The sequence below is a fragment of the Peromyscus californicus genome, unplaced genomic scaffold (assembly GCF_007827085.1).
Source record: "Peromyscus californicus insignis strain IS unplaced genomic scaffold, ASM782708v3 Scaffold_6__1_contigs__length_162567912, whole genome shotgun sequence".
Classification (NCBI taxonomy): Eukaryota; Metazoa; Chordata; class Mammalia; order Rodentia; family Cricetidae; genus Peromyscus; species Peromyscus californicus.
In genome coordinates this window covers 27810917-27838750 of record NW_026294584.1, presented here as the reverse complement: position 1 = coordinate 27838750, position 27834 = coordinate 27810917, and the positions used below count along the sequence as shown (strand labels likewise).

At 38.5% G+C, this 27834-nt stretch overlaps 1 protein-coding gene and 1 long non-coding RNA gene across 3 annotated transcripts; one reads left to right on the top strand and one right to left on the bottom strand.

Annotated features, from left to right (window-relative positions):
• Positions 1–920: 920 nt before the first annotated feature.
• Positions 921–26201, bottom strand: LOC128098348 (uncharacterized). Of its 2 annotated transcripts, none has more exons than XR_008214216.1 (2): positions 26040–26201; positions 921–5747 (listed from the first exon to the last, which is right to left on the bottom strand). It is a non-coding gene; the product is annotated as an uncharacterized LOC128098348 (long non-coding RNA). The 2 variants fall into 2 exon arrangements; XR_008214217.1 differs by lacking the exon at positions 26040–26201 and adding an exon at positions 17819–18307.
• LOC128098347 (speckle-type POZ protein-like) lies at positions 18615–20063 on the top strand. Its single transcript, XM_052719346.1, has one exon. The coding sequence runs from the start codon at positions 19296–19298 to the stop codon at positions 19920–19922; it is 627 nt and encodes a 208-aa protein (XP_052575306.1). The 5' UTR covers positions 18615–19295; the 3' UTR covers positions 19923–20063.
• Positions 26202–27834: the final 1633 nt, after the last annotated feature.

Sequence of the window (27834 nt, the reverse complement as noted above, 5' to 3'; positions counted from 1 at the left end):
AAATACATGCCTAATTATTTGGTTTGGAATTTTAATATAATTATTACACTTTAGTGTCCAATAGAATTTGAGTTCTAAATCTATTACTTGCCAAATGGTTTGCAGAAATAGTACGACAAAGCCAGAGAAAGCTGTTATTAGTTCTATTGGCTTTCCATTGTTTTGTTTCTGGAAGTATTTTTGTTTGTTTGTTTTGCATTTGTATTTGTATTTGAAAAGTAAGGTTAAGAACTGAGTGAAACAATTTCTTATTGATATAATACTTCTATAAACAGAATTTTTAATGTAAATAGAAAAAACAAAAAACTGAAATTTTTAATGGTCTATGCAACTCTTCAGTTTTGCTCAAGCCATGATTAGTGAGCATTCTAACCTCATTTCTACACCAAAGCTAATTTGATCTGAAACAAAGTTTAATGCACAGGAGTGAGGTGGATCTAGCAATAAAAGCTCCTTGTTCATACTAAAACCATTACCTAAAACACAATAAAGACAGTGTTACCAAAACATGGTCTCCTAACATGTTTCCATCTCAAAATTTACAGGAAAGACATGACGTTGGTTATTTTCATGGAAAACTTTGCTGCAAGTTTCAAATATCAATCAGAAATTTCAGCAATGGTCTTGAGGCCAGAGAACATAGGTTTCACTAATCCATACTTTTATTATTTAGATAAGTAAATAGATGTGGATTAAGAGTGTGTGTGGGGGGGTTAGGAATGAGTTTGCCTGACTCCACCTAGCTACTTGGACTAACAACTCAGTTTGTATAAATGACTGGTCCCACTTAACTCTAGTGACTGTCACTGTTGGTCAGCTTGGCATTTGCAGGTGAAGGAAGCGGTGAATCAGACACAGCCTTGGTTATCAACCGGGTTTGTAAGTGAATACGTTATAGTAGTAATCATACAAAATAAAAGTCATTTCCATTGTCTTTATGAGCAAAACACATTATCTATTTTGGCAACCATTTCAATAGTCAGTAAAGAACAGTTGGTAATTAATTCCACTTGAAATTTTTACTAATCTTCGTTCCATAAAAATACATCCTCAATGGAGAGTCCAGTTTCCCATTGAGAAAGACTCACCATCAATAAATAATGGGTTCCTCTTGGACTAATTACACTATGGAGCTGAACAGTCTTTACATTGTTTTCCATCATAGTGGTAGTGTTTTTCAGTGGATATGCCTGTACTCGTCATCTGGTTCCTTTTATACACAGTGGATTTATATGCTTGTGACTGTGGAATCTCATGCAGATATTAACTAAGGCAGACTGAGGTGAGTAGCTTGCCTGGTTTTCTACATGGGCTTGATTTGAATAACAAAATTGATTACAGTTGAAAAACATTAATTGTAAATAGGAAAATCAATTGACTATCTTCTCCAGATGTTGGCTAATTGAATTTCAACACCATCATGCTCTATAGAATTAACTGATTGTCGTTGTTAACTCTTGGATGTGGCCACTTTCCCAATCATCAACATTTCTATGGATGCTTACCTGAGTAGCTTGCTCATTTATTCATTTGTTCAGTAAATTCATCCTAGGTTCTGGTTTCACGCTGTGGGGACTGAAGAACACATGACAGAAGGAGCTCCTCTTGAGCTTAGTCAAGTGAGAAAGAATCAACAGATATGGAATAACAACGGCGAGTTGTGGGTGCTAAGACAATAAATACTCCTAGGGTGAGGTCGGAATTAATGATTACAAATTAAGTTTGCTTCTACCGTCTCTCTAATGCCTTATCTCCTGGTTTGCCTTGGAATCTTTTATATATCATACACCCTCAACTATGGGGCAGTTTTTGCTACATTCTAAGGAAAGTGTCAGGACCCTCACCATGCTGTGTTTTCAAAATAGTTCCCATGTTATAAACAGTTTGTATAAAGTCACAGAGAAACCTACATGTCAAGTGTCTCCTCACCCCCACTGTGTCCTAATTGTTTACTTCCACAAGAGGTAATTCAATTCCTTCAAGAGACTTAGAGGTGAGTCTCTTCTGCTAGAGTCATGCTTCTCTCAAAGTGTCATGAAAATGTCTTGGTAAAGTACAATCAAATGACAGATTTGTCCCTGTGCATCTTAGTGATTATTGTCAGGGGCTCTTTCCTGGTGCCAACAAAAATAGAAATAATATATGAAATGAGGTGGATCTTTATTATTAAAGTGATCCACCCCTTTAAGATGTCTACTGCTCCTTATTGGGGTAAAAATACAACTCCTGAGTGCTCTATAGTTGAAAAGTATGTTTGACCTCCAGCAGTTGTTTCTATTAAAAGTACAATGAAATATATTCATAATTATGCATATATACACCTTTCAGCTAAGTCATTTAACTGCTGAACTGTGCTGCACCTGGGATTACTGCTGGGAAGTTGTAGATAGAACCCAAACTCCACTCCTTACTTCTCCACACTCAACATTAGACAAATTTGAGTTTTTATTCTATCTTATTCCATGGGTAGCATAGACTATAACTTGTTTACACTCAAAATTCCAACTTACATCAATTCCATACTCAGAAGAAAAATGGGTGCTAAATAATGACATGTTTCAAACACTGGCTAGTGATACTAAAGTCAAGATAAATTCTCTGAGTGTGTGAATTATTTAATATTCCCAAGTTTTGTGATTTTGTTTTTTCATGACAAAAAATACATTATTTTTTTCTTTGGTGATAGAATTTATGAATATTTTGAATAGAAATTATGAGTTATTATCTGTTCACTAATGAAATTTTATTGTCCTATTCAATTATAGACATGCCATTGATTTTGTGCCTTTTCTAGACCTTCAGAAACTTTATTTACCTCGCATTAAAGAATTGCTCAATATTGAGATGAAATTAAGCCTGCATGGTGCTTAAAATGAAGACACCATTTGTAAATGGCAAGTGAGTTAAAAGAATAGTTTTTTTAAAAAAAGAGGAGAAACATAGTGGAGATTTGGGGTTAGCCAGACTGACAAATAGTTTGCCTTATGATGCAATGTGACAGATTCCAAAAATAACTAGTAAAACCGAAAGCCTTTAACTTTATAAAAACGTTACATAAGTAAAGCTTTGTTTTTAAACAAGGGAAGGAGCTTTTGCATCATCTCCTTTTGCCAAGAGGATCTTGTCCATTAGCTGTCCAAACCCTTTGGGTTAAAAGGCTTTTAAAGTCAGTTTCCTCTCCCCAAGTCAGGAAGTTGATTAAGCAGCAGATCCTCTGATGCTCCAGAGGAAACCCGGGAGAATGTGTTTCCCTAAAGTGGCTGTACAAACAGACCTCTAGGAAGCCACAGGTCAGTTGGAGGTTGAAGGGTTCACACCCGGCCTTCACAGCCAGCTGCCAGCTCCTTCTCATGCCTAAGGACACAGTGTGGAAAATATTAGATTCTTGTCACTAATATTAAAGCTGATATTGTCATTCAGGACATGTTTTATGAGATTTTTGGATAGATAGTAAACTATTGAAGCATTTAACTTACATGGGTACTCAAGATCACAAGACGAGGGAGTAAGGTATCCATTATACCTTGGGCAAGGGATTGTACTACCAAAGATGTTAAAGATGGATTAAGAACTGGGCTTGAACTAGCCACAGCTAATCATTTGCTTCTTTTTACAGACTTAAGAAAAGAAAAAACAATTAGATAGATGAAGTAGAGTTTGTTCCTTTGTCTTCCATCAAAAAAAAAAATGCTGAACTTAATGTTGATTTTCTCCCATGAAAATGACTTTCCTATCCTTTTTACTAAACATTTGTTTACTGAAACCTAACTTTAATGTGATAACAATTCATTATGCCTGCATTTAAGGTTAGATTCTGCCTTAACAACAGAAATAGGATTACAGTGGTGTACGAATTCTAGAGCTGTTGAGAAGTTTCAGTGAGCGCATCCCTGTGAGGCCCTGGCAGAGAGTCTAACATTTTCAATAAACTTTACTCTGTGCTGCAAAGAAGCTCATCATCTCGCACTGAAGACATCAACAGGGTATGAGACAATGTGATAAATGCTGTAAGGGAGACAGGTGAGCTAAGTGTTAAAACAACACAGAGGAGCAATTAGCTCCGTGAAGGTGGAGAAGAGGGGTGAGAGAGAAGTGGCAAGTGAGCAGGCCCTGCAGGGTAATTTTGATGTCATTGGCTTGACAAAGCTAATAAAGCTATTCAGATAGAGGCATAACAAGATGGGCAAAAGAAAAAGACATGTGAAAACCCCTGATGGGTTCAACAGAAAACTAATCAAAGGGGTTTACGTGGTGTAGCTGGAGCTGAGGGAGAACCAGCATGGTGGAGTAGCTAAAAAGCAAAACATTTGAAAGTTTAAGCCCTGATTCTGTCTCTTCCTAGCTCTACAGTCTTAAAGACGTTAGCCAATATTTTTGAGTCTCAATATGTTTATCTGTAAATTGGGGGGAAAACTTACAACTACTAGTTTTAAAATTTTGCTTTGAAAATTATATGAAATAATAAGAATTTGTAACAATACGTCCAGGAATATTCTAAACATGTTTCTGGTATTAACTCATTTGACAATCAAAACTAGATGCTATTAATACTTATAATCTGTAAATTTAGAAGCTGCAGCAGAGAATTAAGTCACCTGCACAAGTTAGTAAAGACAAGGGTGGTTGTCAAGCACATCATGGAAAGTCCAGTCCAGCTAAACATTCATTTGTGCAATATCCAGCCTAGCTAAACATTCATTCATTCATGCAATATCTAGCCCAGCTAAACATTCATTCATTCATGCAATATCCAGCCCAGCTAAACATTCATTTGTGCAATATCCAGCCCAGCTAAACATTCATTCATTCGTGCATTATCCAGCCTCACTGAATACTCATAAATGGTGACTGTGGTTGTCATTTCTACTGCTGATGTTGCTGGTGTTAAGAGCATCATTGTCAAAGGTTAGAAACTAAGTAAACAGAAGGAGCACAGCAGAGACAGAGCTCCAGGCCTTTGGAATTCAGCTCCACCTTGCTTGCCTGCCTGCCTTTCCCACAGAGACTCTGAAAGAAACAGAGGACTAGGTTACTAAAACCCATCTCTGCTTTCATGTAGGATCCTGCTACTGCAGAAAGGAGAATCTATCAGGTTATTTTTTTTCAGATGACTTTACAGAAGGACACTGCTCAGATTTGAAAAGTGGGTTACACAATTCACACCAGGTGGACAGTTTTGCCTAGATCTGGCTATTTTTCTGTACTATACAAGTTTTGTGACATTCTCAAAAGGGAAGATTTAATACAGTGGACTGTTGTAGGCTGCATAAAAACTTTTCGTCAGTCTATCCAATCTCTCTTAAAGGTCTACCTTCCAGGAACACCATTCCCAGTCCCCATGTCAACTAAAGATATTTCTTTTTCTACCCTCAAATCTTTCACAGCTTCCATGCCAGTGTTTAGACCTCTATTTAGTAAGGGGATCATTCATAGAGAGTATGGTAGAATTACTTTGTAATATTGTTTATATGGTATTCATGAAGCTAGGTAATTCTCATACATTTTTATCTACTGACTTCATGTGGCCAATGGCTTACATGTCTAGTCGTCCATTACTGACTCTTAATATGTTGATTTGCCAATTTTCCTGGTTTCCATTAACAGTCGTGCTTCATCCTTTCCACTTGTTCTCTTTAGCAGTAATTGTCAAGGTGAGTCCATCCTCCAAAGTGATAGGTGCCATCTTCTCCCTGTTTCCACAAACTGACTTCTGTGGCTTCCGGAAACACTGCTGTTATTTCATCATCCTGTGTATTGGGGAAAAAATTGGTCAGAATGAGTATTAGGAGCTGGTCCACCGGTCAGTTACAAGCTATGATCAATTTTCTTGACCTCTTAGTTCTCTCACTGTATAATGAAATTCCTCTGGCTTGGAAAAATCTATAGTTTATCTATCTGGGTCATGGATATTTCCAGGATATTAATGTCACGGTTATTCCTATCCAACAGAACTTCTCACAACTGGCAGTGGTCCCCTGAGAGTCACTTCCTTTGTACAATATTTGAACTATCCAGGTCCCTACCTAAGCAGCTGAAGGCCCGAGCTGATCCCAGCTTATTGATATCAACACTAGCTAATATCTATATATAGCACATTAATACACTCACTCGGCTTTTGCTTTATTCATGTGCTAACTTCATAACAGCACTTTTAATTTTAATCAGACAGATCTGATGCTCTGCTTCCATTGCAAATGACCAAATTATGGATATTTGTGCCCTGTTATTCCTTTTTATGGTTTGTCTTCAATTATAAATAATTCATGCATTTCTTTTACAGGGAGCCAACCCTGCTTCAATTTCTATTCCAATATATGAGGAATAAAATCTAGGGAGATATTTTAATACTTCCACAGTTTGTGATTTCAGAACCGCCCACCTTTGAACAGACACTTCATTAGCACCTACTGTGTACTGAAAGTTGTGCAAAGTACTTAATAAATCTTTTCATTAAATCTGGTATTGGCTTGGGTTTTAGTCTTCAGATTTGTGAAATGAACATAGATCGACTTGTCTTGTGTATCTGTTTGCTGTGTCAAATGTGCATGAAGACCTTGCCTTTCAAATGTAGCCCAGTACAATGGTGATTTACAATGATTTTTCATCACATTCAAGGAATGGGTCAAAAGTCTAGAAATAATTGTGACTTTTTAAATTTACACTTCTTACTCGGATCAACAAAGTGACTTAATTATTATAAAACATCATTTTCTGTTGTTGAATCTTGTGAATTGTTTTTTACTTTTAAAAGGATGAAGTAGAAATGGTTCTTAGTTATATCATGGTAAGAATTTTAGGTACTGATTCGGTAGATTGAATGAGAAAATGTGTATGCACCCAAAGATTCACAATTCAAGAGAATAAATGTTTCTATTTTTACATGGTCCACATGCATTGGAAATTCTGCACAATTACTGCACCAATGCCTCTAGACATGATGCAACTCAGTTCCCTGATGCAGAAAGAAGCTGTGTTCTTCTCTGTGGTGCTGTTATTTGTTATGCCTGGAAGGTCTTGAGCATTTTCTGCAGTGCGTGAGTTCAAGTGCTTTGTATTTCCATTGTGAGCACAAAAAAACTGTCATTTTCAGAAACTACAAAAATAAGATATTTCCCATTGTAGTGAGTCTTGCTAAGGAAAATTTGCTCTGTGTTATCATCAGTTTCGGAGCTGAAGAGATGGCTCAGTGAGTAAGGCTGCTGGCTATGCAAGCGTGAGGACCTGAGTTCCGATCCCAGCAACCACATCAGCAGCTGGGCACAGCTGCAAAGGAATTTGTCATCCTAGCGCTGTTTGGGGGAGACATAGAAAGATCACTGGGGCTTGCAAACTGCTAGTCTCACCCCAGGCTCACTAAGAGAACCTATCTCAAAGGAATACAGTGGAGAGTGATAGATCCAGGTACTAACATCCTCCTCCATCATCTGCATATGCATGCATACATATGTGCACATATACCACATATACTACACACACCACCACCACTACCACACGAACAACAACAAAAACCTTATAAGATCAGTTTAAATTATATTTACACTACAGAATACTTTCCCAAATATTCAACTAATAATTATTCTACTTTGAACCAACAAAAATTCTATTTCCATTGATAACAATGATCAAGTGTAATGTGTTTATCATAAGATAAGCTAGATATCCAATTTTGTATCTTAGATATGTATCCATGGCAGAAAATAGGAAATATTCACCATTATTATCACAAATCAAGACGTAGTATGTGAGTAGTCACCAAGAAAAGACACAGAAAATGAAAATGTAAAAGAATGGCAGGGCTGGTCTAGTGATGAGAGCTAGTGATGCCATGAAGAAATTAAAATATTCACCAGTAGGGAAGCTTGAAACAGTTTCATGAGTAGTTTAGAATTTGACTTGCTGTTTAAAAGGACCTCCTTGTGTTTCATCTGTGCATGGGATCAAATCCAAAGCACATTTACTAAGAGCTTTTGGGAGATAGATGCCTTCTCATCTACCCAGATTCTTTGCTCATTTGTCATTTTTCCATTCGGTATCGCTCCCTTCCCTTCCTGCAACATACAGCCATATATTTTTCCCACTGAACTGTCCGGCTCAGTCCATAGATCCACTCTGATTTTAGCTGTCACTGATTTGGCCCACAGTTTTCTGAACACCTAGCTTATATGCCATCTGTGTTATATAATCAGATGGTGATCTTCGCCTCATTCAGATTTCCATAGAAATGAAATCTAAATTCATTTAGATGGATAAAAATTTAGAAAAATTGTAAGTTCACTTGCCTCATTTTGTACTTCAGTAATATCCCACCAAAAAACTTTAGCTTAGTATTTGGCAATAAATGATTAACAAGCAGACATCATTTACATATTAGGACAGAAAAGCAAATATATTATAATATTATATATTACTATATATAATAACTATATAATTATAATGATAATATAAATATATATATTAGAAATTGTGTCTACCTATTGTTATCTTAAAGAAGTATTTTATTTTTAATTATTCATGTATTATAATTATGTATGTGTGCATCTGTGCCAGACCTGAGCAGATGAGCACAGGTGGCCACTAAGGCTAGAAATCAGCACAAGCCCACATAGAGTTGGAGTTACAGGTGTTGGTGAGCTGCTGAACGCAGGTGCTGGAAACTGAACTTGAGTCCTCTGGAAAGGCAGCATATGCTCTTAACAGCTGAGCCAACTCGTCAGCACCCCCTATTGTGTTCTGAAAAAATAGCACTCACTTTGTTCTTGTCAAAATTAAGACAGTAACTCAAATATTATCTGCCAAAAAGGTAGACTCTGTGTGTGTGTGTGTGTGTGTGTGTGTGTGTGTGTGTGTGTGTGTGTGTGTGTTATGAATATGTGTGGCTGTATTATACAGGTGTGCTCATCTGGATACACTGACATGAAGACCAAATAACAACTTCAGGTGTCTTACTCTATCTCTCTCCAACATATTTTTGAGACAGGGTCTAGCACTGAACCTGAGCTTGCCATTTTGAGACTAAACTGGTCGGCCAATGAGTCCTCAGCATCCTCTTTTCTCCATCTCTACTCCAGCACTACTGGGTTAGAGATGCATGCTGCCACGACCAGCCTTTATCATGGGGTCCCAGGATCTGACTCAAGTCCATATGCTTTCATGGCAAGCTCTCCACCCACTGAGTCATTTCCCTAGGCCACAGCTGAAAGTTCAAGGGTGATGAAGTTTGAACTATTCCAAGCTTATTTTTCTCCCTTGTGGTTTTGGACAAATGACCTGAGTGGTCATAAAGGCTGTGTGATGATTTATAATAACCACAATTCTCATATAGTTGTGTAGACAGTATTTTAGTGTATTTTGGTTTAGTATATTAACATGGGACAACATTCTTATATGGGTATGTTATATTAATCAAGGATAGCTCTTTTATCTATGCTTCAAAAAGGATCTATATTATATTTTAATCAGTTATTCATCATGTGGTCAAAAATTAAGAATGAGTTAAACTATAGCCAAATTTTCTGAAAATTCACAATGTCATCTATTAGATTTTGGAGAACAAGACCAAAATATGAGTTAAAATTACTAAGCACAGACAAATAATGTCTCAACATCAGTATATTTTCCACAATGACTAAAGTATTATAAAATTAAGCCTACCATAGCCAGAAATTACACAGAGAGTGAAAAACCTTGGACTACTCAGCCCTAAATAGTATGTGTTCATCAAATCTCTCTCCTCAGAGCTCAGGCAACCCTACAGAAGAGGAGGTGGAAAGAGGGTGGGTGTAGAGTGGATCAGGGACACCAAAAAAAAAACCCAAAACCTCCTAAATCAACATGATTGAGGTTCATAAGAGACTGAGCAGGATGCACAGAACCTGCACAGGCCTGCACCAGATCTTCTGTGCACACATTATGGCTTCCAGTTTAAAGTTTTTATGGGATTCCTGAGTGTGCAAACGACTGAGTCTCTGATTCTTGTCCCTTCTCTTGGCTCTTTTTCTTTTGTCGGTTTGTCTTGTCCAACTTTGATGTGATAGTTTTTATTTTATCTTATTATACTTTATTTGCAATATTTTTAAAAACTGAATGAATGAATGAGTGAATGAATGATGAATGAATACTAGCCACTTGGGTAAAGGTTAACAATTGAACTGTCACTTACACCTTCTGATAGAGGATAATCAGTTTTCTCCAATAGAGGGACTGGAGAATAACCACTCTAGGAGAGGTCTCGTGTTCAGGAGTGATTGACCAACATATAATGGACTCCCCAGTTTTTTTTGTGTGTGTGCTTTTATTTGGTTACAGTGTGGTGTTTTGTTTTTCTTTCTGTCTTTCTTTTTATTATTTTTTTGGATGTGGTTTTATCTTGTTTTCTTGTATTGGGTTTTTGCTTCAGTTTTGAGAAAAAACATAAAGTTGGGTAGGTAAGGAGGGGGAGATGATCTGGAGGGGCTTGGAGGAGGGGACGAACATGACCAAAATATATTTAAATTTTGTTTTAAATAATGAAAACTAATTAAAGAAAAACCAATAAAATTGGCTCTAGAGTAACCTAAATTTTAATAGATGTTTCAAATATAGTGATTGGTAATACCTCTAAAATATTAAGAATGTGACCCTCTAATTCTATATTCCAGTTTTGTATGTCAAGAATGTTTATCCAACAATAGCTGAATTTTATATGTTCAAGTGCACTTTAAAATATTAGTTATTTTATTTAAATAGACTATAAGTAATGCTGTTCATACATGAAGGCATTATTATGTTATCATTGTAATGAACATAGTTATTATAAATTTAATTAATGGAGACAATTGGAGTGTCAGTTGAGTAGTCATGAGAAAGACATATAAACTCAGTTTTACAGAAAAATGAATGGGTTTATTGGTGATAAATAAAACTAGATGGCTGTATTTCTTAATCTTATAATTATTTTTTTAAATGGAAAATTTTAAACTGTGGAGATGTAAGCCTAATTTTACAACTGAAATTTATTTTTACACACAAACCAGTCAATGGATCTCTTGAAACTTAAATAATTTCAAGTGTCAGGGACAGTTACTGAATTTTTATTTTATTAATATATTAGTATTGAAAATATTGCCATTCTTTATTCAATGAGCTGAACTTAGCTGAGGTTTGTTTCTGACAGAAAGATCACACATTTTTTAAAAATCTATTTGTAAGTTTGTGTGTGTGCATCTATGTGTGTGTGTGTATGTGTGTGTGTGTGTGTGTGTGTGTGTGTGTGTGTGTGTCTGTCTGTCTGTCTGTCTGTCTGTCTGTCTGTTTCTGTCTGTCTGTGTGTGCATTTGTCTGTCTGTGTATCTATGTGTGGGGGTGTGTTTGCCTGTCTTTCTATGAGTGGATATGTGCACACATATGTAGGTGTAAGCAGAGGTCAAACGAGGGCATTGGATCCTCTGGAGCTGGAACTCCAAATGGTTGTGAGCCATCTGATGTGTGGGCTAGAGACTGAATGCAGGTCCTCTGCAAGAACAGTATAACCTCTTGAGCCATCTTCCCAGGCCCAAGGAGATTGCTTAATGTAAATCTGTTTCTATACATTCATTCATACAAATTTTAAGTAAAACCTACATATACATTACATGGCACTGTTTCACTATGTTCAGAACAAATGATAGATGAAACACAATATCTGATTCATATACAGCGTTTTTCATAAATATGGAAGTGCTTCATTACATAGTTTATTACCATAAAGAGCTAAATATCTCAGCTCCAAAGAGTAATTTTATCATTTAAAAAACATTGTTATTATTAAGGTTCTCACTCACTTTTATATTTTAGTCATTAAAAATTTATGAGGAAGCTGGGTGGTGGTGACACACGCCTTTAATCCCAGCACTTGGGAGACAGAGACAGACAGATCTCTGTGAGTTGAGGCTAGCCTGGTCTACAGAGCAAGTTCAAGGACAGGCTCCAAATCTACACAGAGAAACCCTGACCCGAAAAAAAAAAATTATAAGGAAATCATTCCATAGACTCATATCTGAAACAATTGCTTCCTAAATCAAGAAAACAAGTATTCCAACCTATGAAAAAAAATTTGGCATCTTAGCTTCTGTAAATCAGGTGGGTCATGAAACAATATTCCCAAATAACAAGCATTTCTAGGGGGGATGGGAGCACTCACTCAGAAGCTTGTAGTAGTTTCTGTCAGTATGTGTGTTTAGTTTTCTTCAATGATTCAGTAAAGATGCTGTCCTGGACAGCTCGTCAAATATTCCCATGAATGTCAAGTTGGAACAGCATATATTCCATGTTAGGGCTGCATGATTTGGCCTATTCTCTCTTTAGTTGGAAGCAATTAAATTGTTGTTGACTTGGGTGACAGTGGTTTTTAAACTACAATGAAAGGTGACTGAAATTAAAGTCTGGCGTGAGTTTCCTTTATAACTTACAGACATCTACCCTGAAGCCCCCTTCTCAATGGATATTGGTAGTGTTGGACAAGCATGAAAGAGGGACAGATATGCAACTGGAGAGGATTGCTGGTAAAGTTCCTGAACACTCTTATGGCATCACATTATGGGTCTGCAAAGACTGGAAGAGATCTTATGGTGTCACTCCTAGTCAATTTCCAAATTAGTTTTAATTTTTGAAACTTTAACGAACCAAGATGTACATGGTACTAAAATAAAGCAGAAGATATGTGTAGACACCTGTTTGTTTTCCGTTCTTAGCCTTAGCTCTCCATCCTGTTGTTTACTCGCTGTCTTTCCATATAATGGTTAAAGGCTGTTTAGTCTGGCCCCATCTGGCCAATGCTAAACATATCAGCAATACTAAAATTTTCTTTTACATCAAGGAATATAACAATGTTTTGAACAATCGTGGCAAAAACCATGAGTTCTACACTCATTTTGTTTTCAAAGTGCTCCCATTTTACAAAAATTTATATTGTTTACACTTTGAATTTCTACTATTGCCTTTGAAATTTTACTGCACACTCAGTTTTAAAATTCAGATCCAATCATACTTATTTTCAAAGGAGAAATGCGAAAATACAACTTCCTCTTCCGTCCTCCTCATCACAGAGATGTGAATTCACTAGATACGTCTCACTTGTAAGAGACACACCCTAATATCATGTTTCCAAGACTAATGTTTTCAAGAGAGTTTTGCTATGCATCCCTGCCTATCCTGGTAATCACTGCATAGTTCATGCTGGTCTTGAACTGAAGGTAGTCCTCCTGCTTCAGCCTCCTGATTGCTGAGTTATAGGCATGGCCCACCCCAACTGACTATACTATTTCAGTGTAAGGAATTTAAGTATATCTAAACATTATAGGTGCCTACTGAGGCAACAAATCATGGCAACAAAAGCAAAATTATGCATGCACACTGCCCCAGGAGCTCAATAATAACCAAAGTAATGGGAGAGAAAATAAGACAGAGAACATGATTCCTGTTGATAAAATGAGTGGATGAATAATGTAAGCAGCTGTTTTAAGTCTGTAGAATTTAAGGGCATTTCTAGCGGACAAAGCTCTCCCAGGAATGAGTTCATAGGAAGGAGCAGTGTGAAAGGCTCTGAAGAGAATAGACCTAATCGTGTCTAAGCTTACAAGTCTGATGAATATTCCTACGCAATAATATCAAACAGATTGAATTCTTATTATAGCACATCATATTGTTTCAGGAAAATAAAAGAACTGCAAAGTCATTGATTAGAGTGAAATTTCAAAAGGAGCAAGAAAGATTTTTGGCCACCCTGAATGACTTCTCCAGAAGTATTTGTGTCATCAATTCTCAGACATTACCAATGGATGTAAGTCACTCCACTTTGAATGACTTCTCCAGAAGTATTTGTGTCATCAGTTCTTAGACATTACCAATGGATGTAAGTCACTCCACTTTGAATGACTTCTCCAGAAGTATTTGTGTTGTCAATTCTCAGACATCGCCAATGGATGTAAGTAACTCCAGTTTGCTTAGAGGAAACTTCAAGAACTGAGTCTAATAATAGGCATTGTACGATCCAGCATATGTGTGTATTGCATATGTTTTCACTTTTAAATGGATTAGAATGACATACTTTAAAAACATCTTTCTACATGCCACAGTATTTTAATCGAGATGCTGCTAACCTTAAGTGACCTAGCTAATGTCACCTAGTCATTCTCTGCCTCAGTTTTAACATTAAAGCAAAGGCTCCATTAAAAACTCTTCACAGACTGATACACATTCCACTAAACCATCCTTCCTTCTTTTCTTTCTTTTTCCTTTCTTTCTCTTCTCTCTTCCTTCCTTCCTTCCTTTCTTTCTCTCTTTTCAGGATCTTGCTATAGTTCAGACTGGCCTTGATCTCACAATCCTCCTGCCTCGGCTTTCTAAGTCCTTGTAGTTACAGGTATGTGACACCACATAGTTTTGATTCTGTATTTTAAATCTAAGATTATCAAGGTGAAGTTGTCAATTCTATTTATAACTATTTCTTTTTATTTTTTATTGAAAATATAGATTCTTCTCTCATACAATACATCCCAAACACAGTTTTCCCTTCCTCCACTCCTCCTAGTTCCCACCACCTCCCCTCTTCCCCCAGATTCACTCCCCCTATAACTACTTCATTTAACTATATTAAAAAAAAGATGGACTCATAATTAAAATATGTTCTGTTTTCATAAATGGTACCCAAATGGCTGAAAGAAGTAATGGAGATTTTAAATGCATATAAGGAATCTACCTTTCACAATAAGTCCTCATTTTGTGGAAAGGAACTTGAAAAAGCTTTAATCACTCACAGACACATATACATATGCCTTAAAATTGCACATGCTGGGAAATGACAGAAAAATAGATTTTTGATGATTGAAGAAAGATTGTGAGTCATATCATTTTTCCACTTTTAAGAAGATACTAGAGAGTGACTGAAATAGCACATTAGAAATCATAAAACAGATGTATCTGGATTCAGTTCTTGTGATGATGTGGGGAAAGGAAGCCAGTTACTATTTTACTTATGGTTATAAGAACAAAACAATAGTAGGAACCAACAACGTGCAGTGGAATGCCAAGAGAATTCTACAAAAGACTTAAAGCTCACAATCCCATATCTGCAACAATGCATAGTATTCTCAGTGTGTAGTCCAGCCCATGAGATAGCACCATTGCATGAAAGAGCCTGCTTGCGATGGACAAAAGTTAGCTACAGCTCAATTTACAAAGACCAGGTGACCACTTACAATTAAATGCTTGAAGAGCCGCCAGATTCTTCCCACATATATTTTATTTCCTTTTAATGGGACTGAAATTCCTGCTCTAGTAGAAGCAGTTAAATTGTGAGTTTCCCATACTAAAAATTTAATTCTGAAATCCTATGTCCCAACCAACCTTCTCCCAGACTTTAGAAAGGTATTTTTATCCATTTTCCTCAGCCTACTCCATAAACTTGGTAGCTTTTACTATTTTTTCTTTATTGTAATCAACATTTGAAGTTACTCATTTCTTTATTGCTTTAAATAAAGTGGAAAAATGTTCAATTCTTCATCTCTGTCCAGTTCTCCTGACACCTCACCTCTTCACAATTAAACACCTTCTCTCCTCCATACACAGTGACTCTGTTTCCTCCATCACTCACTTCCCATTTATTTACCTTAGTAAAAACTACTGAAGCTATTCCTTCCTTAACTTCTTCCAGATAACTTTGTGATAAATATGCATATGTCTACAACATCTACAATGATAGTTATGTCAAAGATGTGACACTTTTGTGTACTTTCCACTTACACAATGAATACAAGATTACCAAAAATGCCCCCTTGTTCCAAATGCAACAATAGATAAACTTTCTTAGGAATTTGTTTCTAAGCACTTAATGTGTGTATTAGCTCATCTTATTCTCATAGCAAACCTACAAATATAGATAATATCATCACCTTTACACAGGAGGCAAAACTAAGGTACATGGAGGTAAAATAATTTGTCCCAGCTGAAGATATAGCTCAGTTAATACAGTGATTGCCTAGCATGCATGAAGTCCTGGGTCTGAACCCCAGTACTGCATCATGGCGGTGCATCCTTGTAAACCCAGCATTCAAGACATCTGGGCAGGGAAAACAGATGTTCAAAGCCATCCTGGGCTACATAAATCCTCTTAAAAAATACTATAAAGTGAATCTCTTGTCTAAGAAAAAAAATTGTCTAAAGTAATGGAGTTCATGCATGTAGGGGTCAGTCTTTGACCTTAAGCAATCTCTGTTCAGGGTACAGGAGTGTGTCACAACGTAGTATTAGTCACTGAAGCTTCCTTGCTTGACGTCTTTTAGGATAATACTCTCAGTCTTTATACAACTGAGTTCATCACTTCTTCTGAAGCTTACTTCTCTTCCCAAGTTGTCTGAACACTGGTTTATTTCACATTTTTGTTGTCATCTCTGACCCTAACCTCCTGTTGACTGTCATGAGTCAAGATGAGTAATGAGACTTTCCACTGAATGTAAGCACTGTAAACTGCGGACTTCTCTTTTTCTGTTGCTCCTTGTTCCTTATGTAATGTAGCCCATGAAGACCATGACTGGAAAAAGTACAGAGACAACTAGCCAAGCTAGTGGAAACACATGAACAGTGGACCAATAGCTGAGGAGCCCCCATGGTACTGGACTAGGTCCTCTGGATAGGTGAGACAGTTGTTTAGCTTGAGCTGTTTAGGGGACCCCCAGGCAGTGGGACTGGGACCTGTCCCTAGTGCATGAGCCAGCTTTTTGGAACCTAGTGTCTATGGTGAGGCACTTTGTGCAGCCTTGGTGCAGGGAGGAGGGGATTGGACCTGCCTCAAGTGAATATTCCAGACTCTGCTGACTCCCCACAGGAGACCTTGCATTGGAGAAGGTGGGAATGGGAGGGTGGGTTGTGGGGGGAAGGTTGGGGGGTGGGAGGAGGGAGGATAGGGGAATCTGTGGTTGGTATGTAAAATGAATAGAAAATCTCTTAATAAAAAAATTATTTAAAAAAGATAATTCCATTCAGTTACATTGTGCATTAATGTAAAATCTTATCACTGAAACTTCTGAATTATACTTATTTTCAGGCTGTTAGTACAATGTATTTGGAGGAAAGACCTGATTGGAGCACAGCACTTTATCTGTTATTACATTGATATAATTATATTTTACACTTACAAAAAAAAAAAAAAACCACTAGGTCCCACTTAGCAAAATGAAATTAAGGTGAGACATGTGTTTTAAACAAACCAATAATCCTAGTAAAATAGCATAATCACTAAAAGTCTCCCCATCAAAGTAAGCCCAGGACCAGAGAGTTTGAGGGAAGCAGTATCTGCCACTCTGACCGCAAACCCACATGGAGAAGAGTCCCTGATGTTACTAGTTAGTCACCTGCCAAAGGTTCCTAAGAGGAAACAAAAATGTAGGCATCAAAACCAGTTAGTTGATGTATTCTGTATTGAGGGATGAACAGCCCTGGGGTCAGACTAGCAGGAAAGCTAGGCTGGGAATTGCTGAGTTGATTGAATCACTGAGATATCTTCATGTCTTCTAGGCTTAGTGAGTCTCTCCAGACGTGATGAAGTGGAGAGAGATGATAGATGTGGGGAGCATTTAACAGATCACATTCAAGGGGAACAGTCTCAAAACCCCTCCTTTCGTAACTGTTCAATATTTTCTGCACACTTTGGAAACCAGAATGTGGTCCCCCTTTTTAAAAATGGTTTGCTTATTTATTTAAAGTATTTTTTTTTCATTTTACATACCACCCACTGTCCTCACATCTCTCTTTGAAGGCCTGGCAGAGTAAGCTTGGAAGTTCAAAGTTTAAAGAGGACAGAACTCACCAGTGGAGGATGAAAATTATGAGGTATTAAGAAGTTGAAACTTGGCAGTAAGCATGACGGAATTGAGCAGCACTTAGGATCATCTCATAGCACATCATTCTGGAAATCTGGAAGAGTGTTTCCAAGGAAGATTATCTGAGGGAGGAGGGGAGAGACCTCTAATGAAAGTTGGTGGAGCCATCCTGGAGACTGTGAGTCTGGATGAATTAAAGGCAGGAAAAAAGACTGTCACTTTCAAAGGATCCTGCCTGGCTCTGCTTCTTACCCCCTGACCTCCATGTTGTGAACACTGAGACCCCTGACAGGGTAAGGAAAACACCTCTCCTGGATCATGTTAGTGGCAGGAATCAGCGTAAAACCCCTAGAAGAGTAAATAAAAGCTCTGTAGGAATGTACACAAACCCTTATTTTACAGAAGATAAACAAACCACAGAAAGCAAAATACACTTTTGGTGGTTATTCTTGATTCTCAACTTAACTAGACATGGAATTAACTAAAATCCTAATATGGAGGGCATAACTCTGAGAAATGTTTTGCTTAAGTTTAAGTAGGTAGATACACTTCAAATACAGATTTTGAAAGAAAAGAAAGAAAGAGAGAGAGAGAGAGAGAGAGAGAGAAAGGAAAAAAAAGAAAGAAAGAAAGAAAGAAAGAAAGAAAGAAAGAAAGAAAGAAAGAAAGAAAGAAAGAAAGAAAGAAAGAAAGAAAGAAAGAAAGAAAGATCTAATCCGGATCTCAGTGCCTGAAGACACACACCTTTAATCCAGATCTCAAGGCTGGAAGACACATCCTAAATTGGGCCACACCCTCTGCTGGAAGCCTATAAAAGGACATGGAAGAAGGAAGCTCTTGCTCTTTGCCTACTTGCCCTCACCTGGCGGCAAGTCCATTCTTTCCCTAGCATTAGAGAATTTTTCTTCGGATTTCAGCACATACTGAAGACCGGGGGACACGTCCAACCTCTTGGACTGAAGTGAAAAGAAAACAATTCCTAGTTCTTCCAGTTTAACCTTCAAACTACCCCCAGGAGAAATGTCAGGGGACCAGACAACCCAGAGATGGGACTACACACAAATCAGCGTCCAGAATTCCTTCTACAAGTGGACCATCAGCAACTTCCATTTCATTCTGGAGGGAATTCAGGAAAGCATTAGAAGCCCAACTTTCTCAATAGGAGCCAATGACAAATGGTGTTTGAGAGTACACCTGAATGGAGCTGATGAAGAAAGCATAGATTATCTGTCAGTTTACCTAGTGTTGCTTAGCTGTCCAAAGAGTCATGTTTGGGCAAAGTTCCAGTTCTGGATCCTAAGCGCCGAAGGAGAGACAATCCACGGTGTGTGGTATCCAAGAGTCTTTAGGTTCATGCCAGGTGTCGAACTGGGATTTAAAAAGCTCATTCTTAGAAATTTCCTCTTGTCCTTTGCGCCTTGGCCTCTCCCAAATGACGGGCTCACCCTCCTCTGCTAAGTAAGCATGATCCAGGACTCCTTCAGCATCTCTGATCAGAACAGAAAACAAGGGATCCAGGTTCCCAGGTGTACTTTGGCAGATGAGCTAGGAGAACTGTGGGCAAGTTCCCACTTCACAGACTGCTACCTGGTGGTAGCTGGACAGGAATTCCAGGCTCACAAGGCCATCTTAGCAGCTCGTTCTCCAGTTTTCAGAGCCATGTTTGAACATGACATGGAGGAGAGCAAAACGAATCGCGTTGAGATCCATGACCTGGAGCCGCAAGTCTTCAAGGCAATGATGGACTTCATTTACACCGGAACGGCACCAGACCTGGACAGCATGGCAGCTGCTGTGCTGGCAGCTGCTGACAAGTATGGCCTGGAGCATTTGAAGGTCATGTGTGAGGATGCCCTCTGCAGAGACTTCTCTGTGGAGAATGCTGCCCACACTCTCTTCCTGGCTGACCTCCACAATGCAGGACAACTGAAAACCCAGACACTGGATTTCATTACAGCTCATGCTTCTGAGGTCTCTGAGACCTCAAGCTGGAAGACAGTGGTGGGGTCATATCCCCAGTTGGTAGCTGAAGCATACCATTCCCTGGCTTCTGCTCACTGCCCTTTCCTGGAGGCCCCCTCAAAGGCCTAAATAAACCCTAGTACCTGGTCAGCTGTGACCTACATGTGTCTCCCAGAAACAGCAGCCAATGTTGTTACCAATGACACCTAGGTAGACTATGGGTTTTATGGAGAATTGACAGTGAATCTGGGGAAAGACATCATGGTGGATGAAACTAATACAGCTGTAAAAGGCAAGCTAGGGAGGGGGAGGTCTGGAACTCTACCCAACCCCTACCCTGTTGCTGTATTGGTTTGATTTTTGTCTAATGAGTTGGAAACTGGGATTCAGTTTAGTTGCCAGCCCCAAGCACGTTACAACGGGGTTTCTTTGGAGAAACCTCTCTGGATTGGACTGAGCAGAACATATGGTCAAGAGCTAAGCAAAAGAGAAAACCAACAAACATGTTGCTTACAAGAGAAGGGGAAGAGAATGAACACATTTTTTTCTCCTAACTCAGTGTGTGGGACTGGAGAGATGACTCAGTTGGCAGAAGCAATTGTTGCTCTTGCAGAGGACCCTTGTTCAGTCCTCCTCTTGTCTCCAAGGGCACATCCACCTCTGTAGACAATGCCTACCCAAATAAAAAATAAAATGAATAAAAATTTTAAAATAAAAAAAGAAAAGGTCCACAGCGTAGTGAAACTTACTTTAGGACTTTTCTATCTGAGGGATATTTTTTTTTTTGATATTTGATCTTTATCACATAAGAAATTTGCTTTCATTTTCTGATTTCTTATGTTCTTTATGTATATTTTGAATATTAGACCTTTTTCAGATGATTTTTTTTATTTACATGATTTCTTGTGTTTAATGTGTATATTTGGAATATTCAACCTTTATCAGATGAGAATTTTTGTTTATTTATCTGATTTCTTGTGTTTAATATGTATATTTTGGATATGAGACTTTTATCTGATGAAATAAGTATATTTTTGATATTAGATTTTTATCACATGAGAATTTTTCTTTTGTTTTCCAGATTTCTAGTGTTCAATATGCATATGTTGGATATTAGACAATTATCTGCTAAGAATTTTTGATTTATTTATCTGATTTCTTGTGTTCAATATGTATATTTTGGATCATAGGACAAACATGGTATGTACTCACTCATAGCAGGATACTAGACATGAAACAAGGATGACTTGTCTGCTACTCACATCACCAGGGAGGCTACCTGGAAAACAGGACCCCAAGAAAGACACAGGGATTGCCCAATGACAGAGAAATGGAATGAGATCTACATGAACAGCTTGGACATGAGTGGGGGCAATGAAAGGCGAGGGTTGAGGGAAAGAGAGCTTGGGGGGAGCGGGAGATCCCAGCTGGATCAACAACAGAGAGGGAGAACAAGGAATAGGAGACCATGGTAAATGAAGACCACATGAGAATAGGAAGAAGCAAAGTGCTAGAGAGGCCCACAGAAATCCACAAAGATACCCACACAACAGACTGCTGGCAATGGTCGAGAGACAGCCCGAACTGACCTACTCTGGTGATGGGATGGCCAAACACCCTAATTGTCGTGCTAGAAACCTCATCCAACTACTGAGGGATCTGGATGCAGAGATCCATGACTAGGCCCCGGGTGGATCTCTGGGAGTCCAATTAGCGAGAATGAGGAGGGTTTATATGAGCGAGAATTGTTGAGACCAAGATTGGATAAAGCACAGGGACAAATAGCCAAATGAATGGAAACACATGAACTATGAACCAATGGCTGAGGGGTCCCCACTGGATCAGGCCCTCCGAATGGGTGAGACAGTTGATTGGCTTGATCTGTTTGGGAGGCATCCAGGCAGTGGGACCAGATCTTGTGCTCATTGCATGAGTTGGCTGTTTGAAACCTGGGGCCTATGCAGGATTGTTTGGCTCGGCCTGGGAGGAGGGGACTAGACCTACCTGGACTGAGTCTACCAGGTTGACCTCAGTCTGTGGGGAAGGCTTTGCCCTGGAGGAGATGGGAATGGGGGGGGGAGTTTGGGGGGAAGGTGAGGGGGACGGGAGGGGGGGAGAACAAGGGAATCCGTGGCTGATATGTAGAACTGAATTGTATTGCAAAATAAATTAAAATTTAAAAAAATACATTTAGTTAAACTCTGACCTCGATGGATGCTAACAGATGGAGATGGGTGCATCAGCTCTGTAAACAAGAGTTAGTAGATGTATTTACTGGGAAGTCTTCATTATGGCGATGTATTATAGATTAATTACATTAAAAAAAAATAAAACATACAAACCTGAGGGATATTTTTTAAGAATGGAATAAATTCACACATGAACTGTTTGGGTCATGCTCTTTATTCTTTTGCTCCAGCTCTAATTCTCTTTACAGCTCTAATTCTTCCTAAATTCTAATTCTTTCTAAGTTCTAATTCTTTCTAGTTCTCTTTTGTTCTACACACACACACACACACACACACACACACACACACACACACACACACATATACACACATACATATTTTATAGGAGGCTTTTTCAATCATAAGAAGAGATTCAAAGCTACCTCTGAAGCTCATAGCACATTCCTTGAGTAAACAATAAGGGTAGAGCCATTTATCATGGCAATGCAAGGTTTTAAGTTTCCTGGTATAAGACTGTGACCAGGCCAGTGGCACAGTCCCAATGAGATAAGGTGCAGAGAGATCTGCACAGAAAGTCAGGTCTTTATCAGTCCAATTTAGCAAGTGAAGAATTGGCATAATATCTTAGGTTGTTTTGTGCTAATAACCTTGGTTATACATCTGCAACTCTGTCCTTGTGCATATCTGTAAAGTTTTAGCTTATGATCCAATCACAGAGACACTCAGTCCAGTTTGAACTTGCACTGAGGTAAAAATGAACTAATTATGTGTAGTTTGTCTTAGACTGGGGAGAAATGGTTGTTTTCTTATGTTAGTCTGAGTTAAAGAAATACAGTAGGCTTCTAAGTGTCTAATAGTCTTTGTGGAATAATAGATCTTGTAGATGTATCCAACCTTCCCATCAAACAATAAACACAGAACCAATGCAAAGAAGAAAGCCAAGAGGTCAGAGCCAAGAGCCAAAACCTTACCCTTCCTCCTGCAGTGGTCCTACCTCTCCGAACCAGAGCTACCCCTGTGTTAAAGTCTTTATATAGAGTTCCTGTCCTGCCTTCTCATTGGTTGTAAACCCAACCACATGACCGCCTCCTCACAGCCTGTCTGTATAGGCCTCCAGGTTTTCCATGATTGGTATTAAGATTAAAGGCATGTGTATCCAATAATGGCTGTATCCCTGAACACACAGAGACTTACCCAGCTCTGCCTACTAAGTGCTGGAATTACAAGCATACGCTACCACTGCCCTGCTTTCCTATGGCTTGCTAATAGCTCTGACCCCCGGGCAACTTTATTTATTAACATACAAATAACATTTTAATACAAATAAAATATCACCATAAGATCTAGTTATAAAGCATATTCTAGTGCATTCTATTCATCAAAATTATACAGCTTAAGTAGAAATCATCTTCCTGACCATCCACAGCTATACATGTGCCCAGTAGATAGAACATATTCACTAGATAAACTACAAGCAGTGGGGAGAATACCCATAGCTGTTTTCAGGGAAGAAATATAGTGACACATGAGAAAAATTACAGATAGAAGCAACCAGTCATTTACAGTCAGTGACCCCACGGCCTTGCCAAGTGGGGCTCTCCATCAGAGAGTCATTTGTCTGGTGGGTCAACCTGCTGAACACGATTTGTCACCTGCTGTATACTCCATGACCTCCAACAATACTGTGAGGAGTTTTAGGCACTCAGTAAACGTTGGATAATGGGTTCTCCTCTGAGTTTGCCTTTTATGTATTTCACTTGCCTTTCAGCTGGCTTTTCCATGTCCCAGTCAGATTCCTGCCCTGCAACGCCTTGGCACATTCTGAGCATTACCTTCAAACAGTCAGGAGCTCCCATTGGGAGCTAGAAGCAGCCTTTTCTGTTTCCCAATTAAGCTCCAGCACATAGCACAAGCCTGCACAGCATCAATGTGTATTTACTGCACAAACTCATAAATGGACCCATGAAAGTCATTGCCAACTTCCTCCGTGTTCTGTCTCAAGCCATTTCACTGTTCGCCCAAATCACTGCAAACTCCTTCTAACTGGATGGACTGTGTCCCGTATTGCCCTCCTTCCACCTCATTATTTGTGCTTCGCCAAAATCGGCCTTATAAAACCAAACTTGACAATGTCTCTGTCCTGTCTAAAACCCTTGAACAACTCACTAATGGTCTTTGGATAAAATTGCTTCCCTGTTATAATTTATAAAGCCACTTGTAGTCTGGGTCCTATACACCTAACACCTGGCCTGTTCTCACTGGCTGTCCACTCTCCGACCACCCGCCATATTGCCTGTTACCATGAACAAGGCATGGCCTCTCTCATCAGAGTATGGTGCACTCCCTTCAGACTGGAATGCTGATTTTTCTTCTGTGCCTTTCTCTTGAATAAGACATTGTTCCTTCCCGGGAGCCATGCCTGAATCAGTCAGGTGTGCATCAGGTCCACAGCCTGTATTTTTCCACTGCCACAGAAATTATCACCACATGGCATTTTAATTGTCAATTTACTTTACTCTCTTCCATTCTAGGCTTTAATATTTATGAAGATTACTTATACCTGGTTCACTGATGACATCCATGAAGCCTCCTACAATGCCCAACACTTAGTAAGTTAAGTCCTTGTAATATATAGGTGGTATGAATAATATGCTCTAACTTTTTCATGTCTTTTCATAACAGTTTATCAAAGTAGTTCATTTTTTTATGTTGAATAGCACAAGAACCTGAACCTGAGACATGGAAAATATAACTTTAAGAGACTGTTAGAGTACAAGCAAAATGTTCTAGGTTGAAATTAGAGTGAATTATGTGTAATTGAGGAAGACAAGCTTAGAGAGTCTATGGTCATGAGACATGAGCCCAGTATTCACAGCAGAACAAGGGACCATGAGAGTTGTTAAGCAGGATGCTCCAGAGGTAGGCCTGGCTGTTAGTTCTGAGCGGAAGTCCAACACACAGAGGTCAAAAAAAGGACAGACATAGCTATTAATAGGTATTTGTGGTATGCATGAATAAATAAGTGGGTAGATGAATGAGTGAAGATTTCTTCCAGTTCCCTGGATAACACACTCAGCGTCCGGGAGGTTCATGAGACATCATAGCAAAGTCTCTTGCAGGAAAAGCATGGCACTGAAGAAACGAAGGAGGTGATAAAATACAGTGTGGACAGGTTTGTTGATTCCTCTCCTGAATTAAGACCTGATCTCTTATTTTACTAAGTCCTCCTCAAAACAGGTATTATTACAGATGAGAAAATTAAATCTCTGAAGAAAAATGACTTGATAGTGATGACTCCCACAAGGATCCAAATATTTTCCTTCTTGCCTCCCAAGCCCAAGCTCTTGTTCATATACTCCCCAGCCTCCCAATGTGATCTACATCATGTACCAGAGCTTGCTCTCTGACAGATCCTATGACTCTTAGAAATAGAATCCTTATAAAGAAGAGGTATTTTGGATAGTGTCAAATAGGAAATAAGAATTGAAGCTGAATTTTAAACCTAGGTCTTCTTGTTTTCAAAATTTCTTATCCTCTGTTGCTTATCCTGCTTTGTAAAATTTATCATCATCAGAAGAGAGGTCCAGGAATAGAGCCACATGACCATAACACGGTCCCCCATGTACTGAGCTAGAAAAGAGCTGAAGTCTAGTGTGTGTGTGTGTGTGTGTGTGTGTGTGTGTGTGTGTGTGTGTGTGTGTGTGTGTGTGTGTGTGTATGTGGCCATCTTTGACTAATGACTAATCCTAGAGCCTCATTGTTCTGGGATGAAGGATGTGAAGATAGAAAGGAAGAACAGGTGTAGGCAAACTGGATTTAACCTGTCCAGAGATCCACATGGTTTCAGTGATGTATAACTGAGAGCAAATCAAGTTAAACAGCAAGCTGAGAGAATGAGGGACTCCTACTAGAAGTAATGAGAGAGAAAGAGACAGAAGAAAAGTAGAGAAAGCAACATAAAATCAGCTTAACTACTCATGTCAATCAACTTTCCACAGCTATGAAAAAAATCCCTGAGCTAAACAGTTTAAAGAAGAAAATTGTTATTTTGACTCACAACTTCAGAGACTGGCATCCATGATGTATTGACTCTGAGTTTTCTGGGCCTTTATGAGGCAGAACATCATGTCAGGGAGCACCTGGTAGAGCAAATCTGTGCACCCTATGGCAGTCTGGAAACAGAGAGAAAAGAAATAGGCATGTGACAGATTACATTTCCCAAAGGGGCAACCTGTAGACCCCCTTCCTGGAGACAGGAGGACCTAGGTTCAAAATCCAGCTTCAGTTCTCATTTTCTCTTTGATATCAGGCAAAACATTTTTTCTTCCCAAGTCTAAATTTTCTGCTTCTCAATTTCTATAACTCCCAACAACCAATCAAGTTAGGAACTCATCAGTTGATTAATCCATTGATGAGGGAAGACCTCATGATCTAATAATTTCCTTAATGCTCCATCTATGAACATTGCTCCATTAGGGATAAACCATTAAACAAAGGGGCCACTGAGAAACATTTAAAATGAAAACAAAAACATGACTTAGTTTGTTCAGCAAAACCGCTAGCTATAAAAGCAGACAGTGGTGGTGGCACGTACCTTTAATCCCAGCACTCGGGAGGCAGAGCCAGGTGGATCTTTGTGAGTTCGAGGCCAACCTGGGCTACCAAGTGAGTTCCAGAAAAGGCACAAAGCTACAAAAAAAAAAGGCAGACACATTTCCATGCCTGCGTGTGCTTTCTTGTCTGCTCATCCTATGTCCTGTCATGTGGTCTTTCTGCTTTGTTCTGATGAGGCAAGATTTTCACCCATGTAATATTTAATGGACTTTCTTTACATTGACATGGACATGGCCATAGGCCACACAACTAGATGAAAGGGAGAATTTTTGACTTACAGGAAAAATATGGAATAATCTAGAAGAAATTAGTATGTTGTGATTGTGACAAGTTCTTTCTCAGCATGCTTTAATTGTTTTCTCCAATGTTTGTAATGCAATCAGATTATATTAAAAATAATGACTCTTAATTAAAAGATTTAATTTAGGCTGAAAATAGTTTTCATTTTTGATATGCTATCTGCCAAAGGGAAAAAAAATATACCTGGGAATACAAGTAGAGGATCTTCTAATGTTCGGTTTCAATTCAAAAGTACCAACAACTGGACAATGAAATGGCTCAGTGAGAAAGGCACTTGATTACTTGAGTTGAATCCCCAGAAACCGTGATAGAAAGAAAGAACCAACTCCAAAAAGTTGTCCTCTGATGTCTACACTGTCTGGCAAATATGATCCTGCATATACACACATGCATGCATGCACACACAATAATAATAATAATTAAATACAAATTTTAAATGTTAAAATTCCCTTTGGGAAAAAAGTGCCAGCAGACAGTAAATTGCTTTGCTTGTTTCACAAGTACCTACAATGGAAAAAATAAGTCAAGAGAGTGTTTGGATTTGTTTGTTTTAGGAGAGAAAGAATTTATTTCAACACATAATTTCAGGCTATAAAGTCCATTATTTTGTCAAAGTAACAGGAACTTGGAGCAGCTAATTATGTCCTATATACAGTCAAGAGCAGAGAGAAATAAATGCAGGCATACATAGTATTTAGATCATTTTCTACTATTACACAGTCCCAAAATCTCTGACTAGGGAATGATGCTGCCCATAGTGACAGAATCTTCCCATATCAATTAATGCTATTATTAAGGAAATGCCCAACACACATACCCACAGGCCAGCCTGATCTAAATAATATCTCATTCACCTTTTCTTCCCAGGTATTTCTACATTTTGTCAAGTTGACAGATAAAAGTAACCATCACAATCTGAATAACTTTTTTTTGGTTTC

Coding starts and splice junctions, on each gene's coding strand:
- LOC128098347 (XM_052719346.1), top strand. CDS start 19,296: ATGATCCAGGACTCCTTCAGCATCTCTGATCAGAACAGAAAACAAGGG.